At 39.2% G+C, this 14,470-nt stretch overlaps 1 protein-coding gene across 3 annotated transcripts in view; it reads right to left on the reverse strand.

The window, feature by feature from the left end:
• GLS (glutaminase) overlaps positions 1-13,804 on the reverse strand; it is a 79,688-nt gene extending 65,884 nt beyond the window's left edge. For 2 of the 3 annotated variants that reach the window (XM_067741176.1, XM_067741179.1), the window contains exons 1-2: positions 13,132-13,804; positions 97-193 (exon numbers count right to left, since the gene is read on the reverse strand). In XM_067741176.1, coding sequence (XP_067597277.1) covers positions 97-193; positions 13,132-13,556 — 522 coding nt within the window. In that variant the 5' untranslated portion in view covers positions 13,557-13,804. The remainder of the gene's footprint in view (positions 1-96; positions 194-13,131) is intronic. The other variant, XM_067741177.1, reaches the window with a different exon arrangement.
• Between the last annotated feature and the right edge of the window lie 666 nt (positions 13,805-14,470).

Consider the following 14,470-nt stretch of genomic DNA (forward strand, 5'->3'; position numbering starts at 1 on the left):
ACGTCAGATGACCTTTAAAACTACATTTCAATATTACCATATTATTCAGTATTACTGATTTTTAAAAAGTGAAGATAGAAAAATATAAAAACTTACTGTAATAAATTTATGAACAGGTATTTTCTCTTGTCCTTCTGCGATTGTATAGAATAGCAAATCTTCCAAGCTAGGTAACAGACCCTGCTTTATTTTACTAAAGGGGGAAAAAAGAAGACAAAATTAACCCTTATATGAACATTCAAGTGGATTTTAGCTATATCCATTTAAAAATAATCACTGAACCAAACTACAGTTGAGTTGATCTATTCATCAAGACCTAATATCATAATAAATGCTGATTTACCAAAATCAAACAGTATTACTGAAACCGCACTGAAAAACAAGTTTAAAAAATGATTCATTAATTAATACAGATATCCTTTAATCCCAAGTTTTAAAATCTTGAGCACTATTTCTAGTGGTGCTAATGCCTAGCCATCTGTTATGGTAATACCTTCCTGTACAGCCTAATACAATCACCCAATATTAATTATGGAGCCTAGCCAATGCTCAGGTAAGAGTCAATACTTTGTTCTCTTGTTGTTATTGTTTTTTAATATGATGACTATACATATATATTGTTCAAAGTTAACCTGATTGTAAATCTGGGGGAGAGAACAATTAAGTACTGGACAGTGAAGACTAGTGCGTAAGTCCTTGAATCCTGGCTACAATACTTACTAGCTGAGTCACCCTGGATAAATTAATTAACCTTTCTGTTAATCAATTTCCTCATCTGAGAAAGGGAGATAATAGGGCCTGCCTCACAGGGTTCTTGTGAGAATCAGTTGACTTAATACATTCAATATCTTTAGAGCACTGCCTGGCAGAGAGTAAGTACTCAATCGTTGGTAGTTGTAGTTACTATGTCTAAAGTGACCTAGGCTTTTACATGTACAGACCAAATGCCACAAATCACAAAGACTGTTAGAATAAAAATTTTACCATAAAAATACATTAAAATCTAGTATAAAGTGCTATGATTAACCAAACTTTTAATCAAGAAAAAATTTTTCCTATCCGTTGAAAAGCTTTCAGGTAAACAAACTATAATGAACCTATTTAACGTCTTCTTTCTGGGGGCTCTGAAACTGAAATGAATACATTTCAATATTCTGAACATCTATGACTGCCATAAGTATTATAGTGATGTTATGAGAATTTTAGATCTAGGGCAGACCAATCCCCTCTCCATCCATCACTATTTATTAAAATCAAAGGTAGAAATATATATGTGTGTGTATATGTATAGAATGTGTTATATATAAAATATCTGGAAAGACTTTACCTGTATTTCAAGAAAGAGAGAAAATTAGAGAGTGGTCCATATATTTCTAACTTAAAAGACAATAGAATACAGTGTTGTTTCACAGAGCATGTACATTTACATATGGACATATAAAATTTCTCCGAAAAGACACATTAATGTTGGCATTAATATCATTTATACTTGTTTTCAAAGCTGTTATACCAACTTTTAGTTCTTAAAGTCAACCCTAAAGTATAGGAATTTCATACCAATGTTTAAAAAAAAACTAACACATAGGATTATTGTAATTTAATGATATATCCCAGATATATAAATATTCCCTGAAGCAATTCTGGCTCTTAAAGAACTTTTAAAAATGGATTTGGGATATTTTAATAATAAGAGTTAAAATTTATTGATCACTTTTGTTAAGTACTCTGCTGTTTTACATTCGTTCTAATTTAATCCCTCCAATGATGTCATAACAGAAGGTACCATTATCCAAAATATAGTATGGTTCCTGGCACACAGTAGAAGCTCAATTTATTCATTATTTGTTAAAAAAAAATGACTAACTCTATCCCCATTTCACAGAGGCTCAGACAGGTCAACAAACTTCCCAAGACTGCAAAGTGGTAGAGATATAGTTAGAACCTCTGTTTCTCTGAATCCAGAGTCCAAACTATATACCACTACAGTTTTACTGGCTCTCAAACGTACTAGCTAGTTATTACTTTTATAAGGTACAATTTTTCTAGGTTTTAGCCTGATCTAAAACCATTAAACAGGATTCAACAATACTGATGACTTAATATAATACATTTAAAGAAAAATTGAGCCAGCTGTCAAAAACAATCAGTGGAAAATAACATACCAATTATTTACAGAAAGTGGTTTGTCAAATAAACTTCAGATAGTGGTAGTTTATCACTTTAAACTGCAGAATAAGCTTTCTATGTATTTATCACAGTAAATGCTATTTGTTTTGCCTAAAAGCTATGTAAGTAACATAAAATATACACTTCTTTAGCTTATGGTACATAGGGCAAAAAAATTAAAATGACCATGTTTACTTCCACAGCTAGCAAAAAAAGGTAAATATTTACTTGCTTTTGGAGAAGAGACTAATTTTTATCCATAGGAGAGAGATTTAAGTCGTCCCTAAAAAATATGCTCGCAAAATAAATGTTCAAAATTGATTTTTTTAAAAAAAGTACTACCAATCTCAGCATTTAAAAGCTCAGACTCGTATTTGAGAATGAGTTCACTTCAACAGTCTGGTGAACAAATGCACAGATTCTCCCCAAACAACACACAGAAGTTATTCCAAAGACCTTTCTTGGTATTACCCCCTTTTCCTTCCCCAAATTTAATATGGTTTTGTGGCAACGCTTCATGATAATACATTTTGCTCTTAAAACTCAAAAGCTAAAAATTATAGTTTTCAGACTATATAGTAACTAGGATATTCTTGAGAAGTATTTAAGTTTTAATGACAAAAAAAATAGACTATAACAGGCTTTCAAATTGTAATATCAACAATTGTTGATAAGCCCTTAGATTCCTTAAGGAAAAACATGAATGGTTATGACACTCAGCAACTAAGATGGGATAGTTAAATCCAAAGTAAAGTCCTTGTTTCATACCTTTTTATTCCTTCCCTTTTATTCTCCCTCATTTTCTTTCTAATTTCTGCCTTTAAGATCTTTTCACTGCCATTTTGTTCCTTCTTTTACCCATTCCTTCTCCTACTTTACCCTCACAAAATACCTGCCTACAACACAGAAATGATTTCTTTAAAAAATTTAAAAAAAAATCCCATGTATTTAACTGGCATCTATAACATGTACAGCATTATAGTAGTCATTACTTACAGTCTAAAAGGGAAATAGAAGACATACATCATGAGGAATTACAAGAAAGAAACAATGGGATCCAATCACTGGAAAATTACCTCACTGTGGACTAATAAGGTAAAGTTTTAGGAGAGGTAGAATTAGAGCTAGACTTGAAAGATGGGTAGAAGCTGGAAATATGGCAACAGAAGAGGTTTCTGGCCAAGGAAACAGAATGACCACAGCAATGAAGGTAACCATTCACTGGGTATTCACAAAGAACAGCGAACAGTTAGAGCACAGTATATGTGAATTAAGGTGCCTGTTTCCACCCATGAGCTGTTAAAATACCTAATTTTCAGGGTTGAGAGAGATCTATATAAATCAACCAATAAATGAAGAGACTACCAAAAATTTACACATGGAGTTTAAATTCAGGGGCAATTTCTGCAAACATGAAAAGAGACACTGTCTTTGATTACTGATCAACCAGTTTCCCAATACCAAAGGACAATTAAAACTCCTCAGTCTGATATTCAGTTTATAATTTGGCTTGGTACTATCTATTCTATCAAAATTTTCTACATAAAAAACTGTACTATCAAATGAAAGGAGGAAAATGAACTGCAAAATGAGAAGAAGAAAAGAAATGGAAACTAACTATATTCTCTTATTGTTAAATAACGTTTCATATTACTTGACCTTTCCAAACTATAAAAGCTGGAGCAATGTCTGTTTTTTTGGTCAACCCCATATAACTCAAATGCGTAATACAGTGTAGTGTGGTAAACCTATTAGATAATCAAAAACTTTCAACTAGGTTTAAAAAAAATGATGCTCACTGATAGAATAAAAAAGAATGCTTTGGTGTTTTTACTTATGTCTTCATTTTAAAACAATGATCTTTAAAAAATATCTGGAGTTGTTTCTAAATCAGTTTATCATTTTGATTTTCAGAGTGATCTGACTGATAGAAAGTGTCCATCAACACCAGTAAATTAGCAGATTAAACCTGTGAGGTTGAAAGCTGAATTGATAGTGGCTGACCATATACCATTGTAAATCTGACAAAGTGATAAATTCTGCTCAATCTCTAAATCATTTTGTCCCAAGGCTAATTATTGGGGAATTTAAAAACAAAATCTTACATCTTTTAAAGTTTTATTGTTAAAAAAGGACTTTCTGTTGTTTCATCTTATAACTTCATGTGATAAAGCAAAGTGGGTAAACTGTCCCCTATTTACAGATAAGGACAGAGTCTCAAAGTCAAGCAATATGTATGTCCAATGTCACACAACTCTTAAGTGACTGGACCAGATTTAGTCCTAGAAAGCCAGTACTTGGTTCCTAATCCCAGATTCCTCCTGCTATGCCACACTGGCTGTGCTGAGTTGTTACACTCCATTTTAGGAGGAATACCTGGAGTTTATTCAGAATAATGAAAGATGAGACTCCTTACATATTGAAGAATTTCTAACCAAAATGCTAATAGGGGAATTACTTATGTTAGATGACTAAATTGTTATTCTGCCTTGTTGAAACTGTACCTTGTACAAAGCAAGGATGAGATTATATTAAATTAGGGCTGCTGTTTTGGCTGGACTTTATTTAAATTTATTCAAGAGCAAGTCAAAGTAAGAAGCACAAAAGCCAGCTTTACGTAAGGAAGTGGCCAGGCTGTCCACATCAGCTGATGGCAATCTGTCCATGTGTAGAGCTTTAGAAGTCTAACCCAGGGGGACAGTCTGCCTGACTCCGATGGGAGAATGAGGACCTGGGCAGATCAAGTCCCTAAGGTCCAATTCTGTTAGTCCTTCCAACCTTGTATTCCTTCTGTCAAGTATCCGTTAACAAATCATTCTAGTTGTAAAAATACAGATGTGTGAATTCTGTTACTGCAATCACTTTGATATCACACTAGAGATGACTTCTTCAAAATAACTAAAATATATAGGTAGAAGTTAACAAAAGGCAGACCAGCTACACATAAGGAAAAACAAAACAACTCTGAAAATGGAATGGGCTGCCTTCAAAGGGACTAAATTCTCTTGTCAAGAAGTATTCAAGCAGAGATGAATAACAACCTGTAGGGAGTATAACAGAAGAGAAAAAACCTTCAGCTGTGGAGATGGGTTTTTAAGGTCTCTCGAATACTGAACCTAAAAAAGTAATCAATTCAATAAAGTACTTTATTATTCTCCTAATATTGGAAGAAAAAACACAGTAAGTCCTAATATTGTACGAACTTGGTTAGGTCATTTAATACCTGTAGCCAGTTTATAAAATATGTAAAATGAGGTGGAACTAGATGTCTTTAAAGTCACTTCCAACTCTAACTCTCAGTTTTTGAGCTGCTCAAAATAGATGTCCTCCTAAACTCCTATACTAAAGATCATAAACTTTACTCACTCAGGACCTATGTAGACATAAAGGATCTATAGATACATATTTTACATATAAAGCTTAATTATCTGGGTTCTTTTAAAAAGTAATGGTAGTACTTAATACCACTGAACTGTACACTTAAAAATGGTCAAAAGGGTAAATTTTATGTTACATTAATTTTACCTCAAATTTTTTTTAAAGCTAAGGAGAATTAGATACAGAAGGTGAAAGTGAGGGAAAATAGCTAAAGTGGGGACATGGAGGCCAAAAACAAAATGTAGCAACTGATACAAGATACAAAAATCCACAAAAGAACAAACCATTCAAAACAGAACCAATCAGAGTATGAGAGAAAACCTTACACAAATAAATACATTTTAGTGCAGGGGCCACTAATAGCAAACTACCGCAATGGCCACAGGTTTTTGTAAATCAAGTTCTATTGCAAGACAGCCATGCCTACTCATTTACCTATTGTCTATGGCTTCTTCACTACAACAGCTAATCTGAATAATTTTAACAGACCAGATAGCTTGTGAAGCCCAAAATATGTACTATTTGACCCTTCAGAGAAGAAGTTTGCCAATACTTGTCTTAGAACATAACTGTATTTTAGCACAGTACAGTAACACCCCCTTACAGTAAACCTAAGTTGAACAAGAAATGTTAAACTCTATATTTTATAATATAAATTTTAATATGGCAGAAAAATAGGCAACATTTTCTAAGGAGACTTACGCCAAAAACAGTTTAGAAATTAAAAAGTTTGATGTTTGAGGATAAAAGAGAATACAACTAGATAATGCTGATAAATAGCTGTATAAATCCATTCATAAACTTTTTCATAACTTTTTTCAATGTGAGGATGCTTACCGTTATACATACTAAAAACAGGCTATTAGGATAGCAGACTAGGACAGTAAGGTAGAGATTTACAAATTTTAAATTTAACAGATGTATTTTCTCTGATGACAGAGAAAATATTTGTACCTTTTTAGGAATCTAGGCTAACAAAACAAACTGAGGTGTAGAAAGATTTATTCACTAATATTTTTGGCACAGTATTATACTTATTAGAGAAAAGTGGGGAAAAATTTGTGGTCCACATAAGTGGAATGGTTAAGTCAGTTATGGTACATCCACATGAGAATTTCTTATTCAGTAATATAAAATGAATACAGATAACTTTTTAGGGATATAGGAGAATATAATGTTAAGTCAGAAGTTATAATACAAAATTTTCTATGCGGTTTGATCTCCAGTTGCTTACAAAAAGTAGTAAAAGGGGGCTTCCCTGGTGGCGCAGTGGTTGAGAGTCCGCCTGCCGATGCAGGGGACATGGGTTCGTGCCCCGGTCCGGGAAGATCCCACATGCCGTGGAGCGGCTAGGCCCGTGAGCCATGGCCGCTGAGCCTGCGCGTCCGGAGCCTGTGCTCCGCAACAGGAGAGGCCACAACAGTGAGAGGCCCGTGTACCGCAAAAAAAAAAAAAAAAAAAAAAAAAAAAAAAGTAAAGCCTAGAAACAAGAAGCTGAAACTCAAGTAGACTAAACTTCAGGATCTCGTTCATGCTCCTTCAGTGAATTACATCTAAGTATTAATTAAGAGCTTGCAGTTTATTACAGATTATGTCCAGATATTATCAATAGCTAAATAGATACATGTGGTTTAAAATAAACATTAGGCAGCAAAAAATTTTATGATGTATGTTATGGCTGGCCATTCAAACAAAACTCAAACTCACTGATAACTGTAATCTAGAATAGAATTTTAATTTTGAGGAAATCGCAAATAAGATGACTGACGGGTTCACTGAGAAGCCCCACACCCAAAATTAAATGTATTTTCAATCTTGATTTTAGTTTAAGTGAATTGTAAACATGTTCACTTTTACAAATTAAAAGCAAATGCATTATTAAAGGATCATAACAGAATTTGTCCCCTATTTCAACACAGGTTCTTTCTATTCCAAAATATATTATCTATATTTCCCAAATACTGCTTCAACCTCGTTATCAGTACTATTCTATACAATAGACCTAATTCAATGTTGCTGAAATACTTAAGTACTTAATCTTTGAAATTCAATTTGCACAGCATGTGGGGTAACGATTCTTTCCCCCTTGATTTCCATTGATTGTGACCACCTAGAGGGATGGGATAGGGAGGGTGGGAGGGAGACGCAAGGAAGAGGTATGGGAACATATGTATATGTATAACTGATTCACTTTGTTATAAAGCAGAAACTAACACACCATTGTAAAGCAATTATACTCCAACAAAGATGTTAAAAAAAAAAAGAATATGAACTACCAAAATAAAATCATATTATCTGAAGCTAGCGGAAATCATTTTTGTTTGCACCTTCTCTTTTAATATATTTGTAACTATATAGATGAGCAAACATACAATTACTGCATCATGGGTAGGCAGTTTTTAACAGATACTACCAAACTGCCTTCCAAAACAGGTGAATTTATACTTCCATCAGCAACTTAAGAGTTCCTATTTCTTATACCCTTGGCATCACTTAATTTAACATCTGCCAATCTGACAGGGGGAAAATGATCTTATTTTAATGAAATACTTTCAATATTGTATCCTGTACGAATTACCTATTTTCTAAAGAGCATACACATGCTGATACTTTCTCAGCATGGTCCTTCTTTCTCTTTCCCTTTCTAATTAAAAAATAAAATGCCCAAACAAAAAGTAACTTAAAAATACGTGCCCTCTTCCCCACCTGCCAACGCTTCCCAGAGATCCTTCACTAAGACAGAATATACACTTCTGGGTTTTACAGAAATGAAGTGTGGCATTCTTGAGAGAGAAGAGACAGTGTGATAAAAACGTTCATGTTGGGCAATAATTGGCCTAAAATAAAGGTTAATCAAGAATCTCAAATGCTACATAGCACTTGTTGATATAATGCTCATCCCAGTCCATACTGGTTTTCTGGAAGTAGTATTTTGAAATTAAAACTCTATAATTAATCTTGAAACAACATGCAAAATAGATTGAAATGAGACAAAAGAATGGATATGGGGGTACAGATTTTAAATCTGAAGTCATCAGATATGTGGAGATAAATATGAGAACAAAGCTTGGATGAAAGATGAACTATTATCTACACAAAGATTAGAGGATATGCCATGGAGAAGGTAGACAAGTGGGAAAGAAGCAAAGGCCTCTCAGCCTCAGGGTTTACCCAGTGAGCAAATCCAAAAAGAGCCACAGAACAAGAGAGAACAATTTAAAAAATGAAGAGATGCTATAAAGCACAGGAAGCTCAGCTCAGCAGTCTGTGACGACCTAGATGGGTGAGATGTGGGGGCTGGGCTGGGAGGTGATACAGGCATACGTATAGCTGATTCACTTCATCGTACAGAGAAAACGAACACAACATTGTGAAGCAATTATATTCCAAAAAAATACTACTAATAAAATAAAATCTGTGAGGAAAATAAAATAAAATAAAAAATGAAGAGAGCCATGCAAAGTGGTTTCCTAAATGATGGAATAATAATAACAAAATTAAGTAAGAGCACTGCAGGGAAAACTGAGCAATGAACATTATATTTTTCTGTAAGATATTTAGGACAGTAGTAAAATCTTAACCTTAACCAGTGACCTAAACCAGAATTGAAGTTGGTTGAAGGAGATGGCTAGGATGACGGTGGTTCAAAGAGTCTGACTATGGAAAAAGATAAGAAGATAACTCACTTACATCGTACCTCCTTCCAGAATATAATATGGTATGGTTAGTAAAATATAAAGTAAGACCAAGGGAAGGAGGAAAAGCAAATATCCCAGCCACATGAACTAATAAAATTGGTATGGTTAAGTATTAAATTCACTCTGAGCTTACTGGTAAGCAGGGCAAAAAAGTAAACAGTGCGTATCACATTTTCACAGAAGTACAACGATCTCTCAAGAGAAATTTTTTCTGGAAACCAAAAAAAAAAAAGAAATTTCTCATTTGAGCCTAAAATTCAAAGGCTAATGTCCTTGTAAGGTTTTACAAAAAATGAAGCAATTTTTTAAAATGAGAAATTATAGAGTATTTAACAAATGCCAAATATTGTCCCAATAAGCCTTTTACAAAATGTTAACTCATTTAATTTTCACGTGGCTATTTCTTTTAATAATCATCTATAGAACCTGGCAGAAACCTGAGTGCTGGCATTCCAGGTGGCTTGATGATTCAGGGATGACCTATGCTTTGGAAGCTGAGCATAAGAAAGGATAACAGGATCAGCTGGAACCTTACCTCCCAGAATAAAAGAAATGTTTACCACATAAAGTCAAAATGGATGAAGTCAAGGGAAGAAAGCTACACTTAAAAACAAGATCATTCAGGAAATAAACCTTTAATCAGATTAAAAATTTTTTTCACAATCTTGAGGCCAGTGCTCTTAATTTTATAATGTAATTTGGAGATAGCTGGGGTTCACTCCTGAAATCCTTGATTGAAAGCTCTCAGGTTTTTCATATACCTAGATTGCTCCTAAACCCATCTAGCTATTGCTCCAAACTTTGGTGGCAAAAACAGACTCCTTTGAACTAAGGTAAACAAGGTTTTGTTATTGGCCATTCAAACTCCCAGGGCATCTGAGCAAATATTCGCTTTTTAAAAAAATTTTTTTAACGTTTATTTTATATATTTAATATAATTATATTTAATACTTTTATTAATTTTAATATACTGAGGGTTTTTTGGTTTTTGGTTTTTTTAAACATCTTTATTGGAGTATAACTGCTTTACAATGGTGTTAGTTTCTGCTTTATAACAAAGTGAATCAGCTATACATATATCCCCATATCTCCTCCCTCTTGCGTCTCCCTCCCACCCTCCCTATCCCACCCTCCCTATCCCACCCCTCTAGGTGGTCACAGAGCACCGAGCTGATCTCCCTGTACTATGCAGCTGCTTCCCACTAGCTAGCTATTTTACATTTGGTAGTGTATATATGTCCATGCTATCTCTCACTTTGTCCCAGCTTACCCTTCTCCCTCCCAGTGTCCTCAGGTCCATTCTCTATGTCTGCATCTTTATTCCTGTCCTGGCCCTAGATTCTTCAGAACCTTTCTTTTTTTAGATTCAATATATATGTGTTAGCTTACGGTATTTGTTTTTCTCTTTCTGACTTACTTCACTCTGCATGACAGACTCTACGTCCATCCACCTCACTACAAATAACTCAATTTCGTTTCTTTTTATGGCTGAGTAATATTCCATTCTATATATGTGCCACATCTTCTTTATCCATTCATCTGTCTATGGACACTTAGGTTGCTTCCATGTCCTGGCTATTGTAAATAGAGCTGCAATGAACATTGTGATACATGACTCTTTTTGAATTATAGTTTTCTCAGGGTATATGACCAGTAGTGGGATTGAGCAAATATTCTTGAAGGATTCCCTCACTAAACAGGTTTTATTGGGGGGGCTGGGAGGGACAGGATGGGACATTTTTTATGTAGAGTTGTCAATAAGTATTAGACAAAACAGTGTTTCAAAGTTATTGCTAAGAAATGATTTCTTATTTTGACAGCAATGGAGCTAGAAGCTTCTGGGAAACATGTAAATCACAAAAGCAGCTCAATTTTCTATCTGACAGAAGGGGAAAAAAGAGGGCTACAAGAGCCACTGAAGAGACAGAATGCAAGGTATCTTTTCAATAAAAGGCTGTTCCCATCATATAACCTTTAAGGACAACTTCTAAATGCTAGTAACCTCATTTTTCAATTCTGGGCACCTGTACTTAAACTTGTTACATGCCTGGTAATTCAGATGATGTTAAAAGTAAGGTAAGTGAGTACCAAATGAAATTAAGCATACACATTCGAAGAACCTAGGGGCAAGACGGGAATAAAGACACAGACCTACTAGAGAATGGACTTGAGGATATGGGGAGGGGGAAGGGTAAACTGTGACAAAGTGAGAGAGTGGCATGGACATATATACACTACCAAACGTAAAATAGATAGCTAGTGGAAAGCAGCCGCATAGCACAGGGAGATCAGCTTAGCACACAGGGAGATCAGATCGGTGCTTTGTGACCACCTAGAGGGGTGGAATAGGGAGGGTGGGAGGGAGGGAGACGCACGAGGGAAGAGATATGGGAACATATGTATATGTATAATTGATTCACTTTGTTATAAAGCAGAAACTAACACACCATTGTAAAGCAATCATACTCCAATAAAGATGTATAAAAAAAAGCATACACATTCTAGTCTCTCAAGAACATTAAAGAGGTAGAAATTTGACAAAAGTCTAGCTTTTTCGAATGTGAACACATTTGAGTCATCCAACTGAAGATGTTAAATGACCTGCCACAGTCATAGGCTACTTTGTGGCATAAAACCATTATCACAGGATATCACAAATTTTGCTCATCACCAAGTGATTTTTTTTTTAAATAACATTTTTCAGTCTGGGAAAACAACTTTAACTTGGAACGTTTTAGGAAGGTGCCAATTTCAATTACAGGAAACATTAAGCCAGGTCTGAGACTGAAAGTATAAGAATCACACTTTCAGTTTGACTTATGATACTATGGTGCTGGAAAAAGCAATGTAAGTAGAAGGGAAGCAAAACAGGTCACATAACGTCAGTGCAAAGTCAGAAAAATAGCAGGATATAAAGAAAGCAGGCAGGTAAATTTTTACCTACAGTGAGAAAAACTTTGCGTCCATTTATATTAACTCAAGACAAATATCCTCTCATACTGCGTAGGAAAAACCAATTTTGTTTTAAAACTCAACTGCTGTGCGGAATAGATGAGTTAACACCCTATCACAATTTATTTAATCCACAAACGCTACTTAACTCGGGTTTTTTCTGAGTTAGTGTTTTACCCGTCACATTTCATCTTGGCTATTTTGAGTTGTATTTTCAAAAATTCGCCCATCTTGTGGAAGATGTCAGACAGGCCAAAGCTGGTCCTCAGTGCCAACAGGTGGTCTGTACTGCGTGCCCTGTCTTCTTGGCCACATGACCCTTTTCCTCCTAATCTCCTTTCGGAAACGTTATTTCCGGTGCCCCAGATGGCTCTACACACGCCTGAAGAAGCCACTCCAGAAATATTCAGAATACTCTGCTACGTTAGGCTTCCAAAGAGACGGTGGCAGAGATCGAAGGAGGGCAGGCAGAGAGGAAACTCGAGCCTAGAAAAGCAGCGAGTCAGGAAGGCACACGCTTTGCCCATCGCCCGACTCCTAAATGTCACTCGGTGATGTTCGTGGGGCACCACCCACCAAGAGCTGGGCGGGCGGCCAGGCACTGCAGCCCGGAGCCGGGGCGCTGAGCACGCGGCGTGGGCCGGGCTGCCACAGCTCCAGCGTGGTGGGGGGTAGGGGGGTGGCAGGCTGGCCCCTCCGGCCCCTTGGCTGCTCCACCCGGCGGCGGGGAAGGGAAGTGAGGGCCGAGCGAGGGGCTCAGGCGGGGAAGGCGCGGGCGGGGCCGGGCCTAATCACATGGCGCAGACTGCGCAGGCCGCCCGGCATCTCTTTCTTTCTCCTTCTCGAACCTCCGCTCCCATCCCTCCCCACCGCAGGCCCCTCCCGGGCCCGGGCCCCACGCGGGACAAGGCCTCCTGCGCCTCGCGGAGACACTCACTTTTCGCCTGAAACCACCAGCTCCTTGCCCTCGCTGTTGCCGATCCCGTCTGTCTCCCCCGAGCCGTCCTTGGGGCCGGACGCCGGCGGGGCCGCGGGCGGCGACGCCCCGGGCTGCGGCTGCTGCGGAGGCGGCGGCGGCTGCTGCTGCGGCTGCTGCTGCTGCGGCGTGCCCCCCTTGCCCAGCTCCTGCAGGATCTCTGAGGGGGAGCTGGACAGGCCCCTCACGAGGGGTCCCGCCGGCCGGCCGCCCCCGCCCCACCATGGGTAGAGCCGCGCGGCGGCCGCCTGGCCAGCTTGTCCCCCGCCACGGGGGCGCCGGCACAGGGTGGCGAGGGGCTGCGCCCGCCTCAGAACCGCGCAGGCGTCGGCGGGCGGGCGAAGGAGCAGGTCCCGCAGCATCGCCGAGCCTCGCAGCCGCATCATGCCGCCGGGTCCGTCAGTGCCCGCTCAACAGGGGAGGATGCTCCAGACGTGGGCGGCCGCTTTCCTCCGGGAACTTGGTCTTCGGCGGGGCGGCCAGAGGGCAAAAGAGGGCAGGGACAGTGAGGTGGGTGTGGTCCCGGCTGCGGCTCTCACAGGCGCCGCCGCCGCCGCTACTGCTGCTGCTGCTGCTTCTGAGGCTGCCCGCGGCTACTTCTCACACCGCGGAGGACTCCGCACTGAGGCTGAGGCGCAGGGGCGGGCCCGAGACATTCGGCGCTCACCCTCCTAGGGGCGGGAGGACGCCGGCGGCCTGCCCCCTTCGCCTGCTCCGATTAGCTCAGATCACCGACCTCGCTTCTGATTGGTGACTGGAGCAGTCAAATTTCTCTCGGCGCCCGGTGCGCGGAGAGTGGTGCGGAAGAGTGGCGGGGGACTGGGGGGAGGAGTCAAACTGACGTGTGAGGCGGGGGAGCCAGGCAGGGCTCCGGAGTAGTCCCTTTTCTCTCGCTTCGTCAGCACCGAGAGTGCCCTCGTTGGGAACTGGGGCCTTAGTGGTCTCGTCATTTACGAAGCGGATGGGCTCCTGGACTCTGGGGCCTCGAACTGTCTCGGAGACTGATTGGCAAGAGCCCCTGCCGCCCAGGGGCCGACGGTCAGGGGGCTTGGCCGGGGCTGGAGTTTGGCCGTCGGAGCTCGGCTGGTCAAAGCTTGCCGCTGGTCCCCGGCTATCCGGTAAGGGCGTGTGGCGACGCCTCTGAGGGCCGCGGACTCGCGGCGGCAGCCCCAGACGAGCTTGTCCCTCTCCCAAATGTTACGTTTACTTGAAACTTTCCATGGTTGGCGACTGCCCAGATGTGAAGTGTTTTGGAAAAACTGAGCAAAATCCTTTCAGCTATGCGACTTAGCCATTCGGA

The sequence above is a fragment of the Pseudorca crassidens genome, chromosome 6 (assembly GCF_039906515.1).
Source record: "Pseudorca crassidens isolate mPseCra1 chromosome 6, mPseCra1.hap1, whole genome shotgun sequence".
NCBI lineage: Eukaryota > Metazoa > Chordata > Mammalia > Artiodactyla > Delphinidae > Pseudorca > Pseudorca crassidens.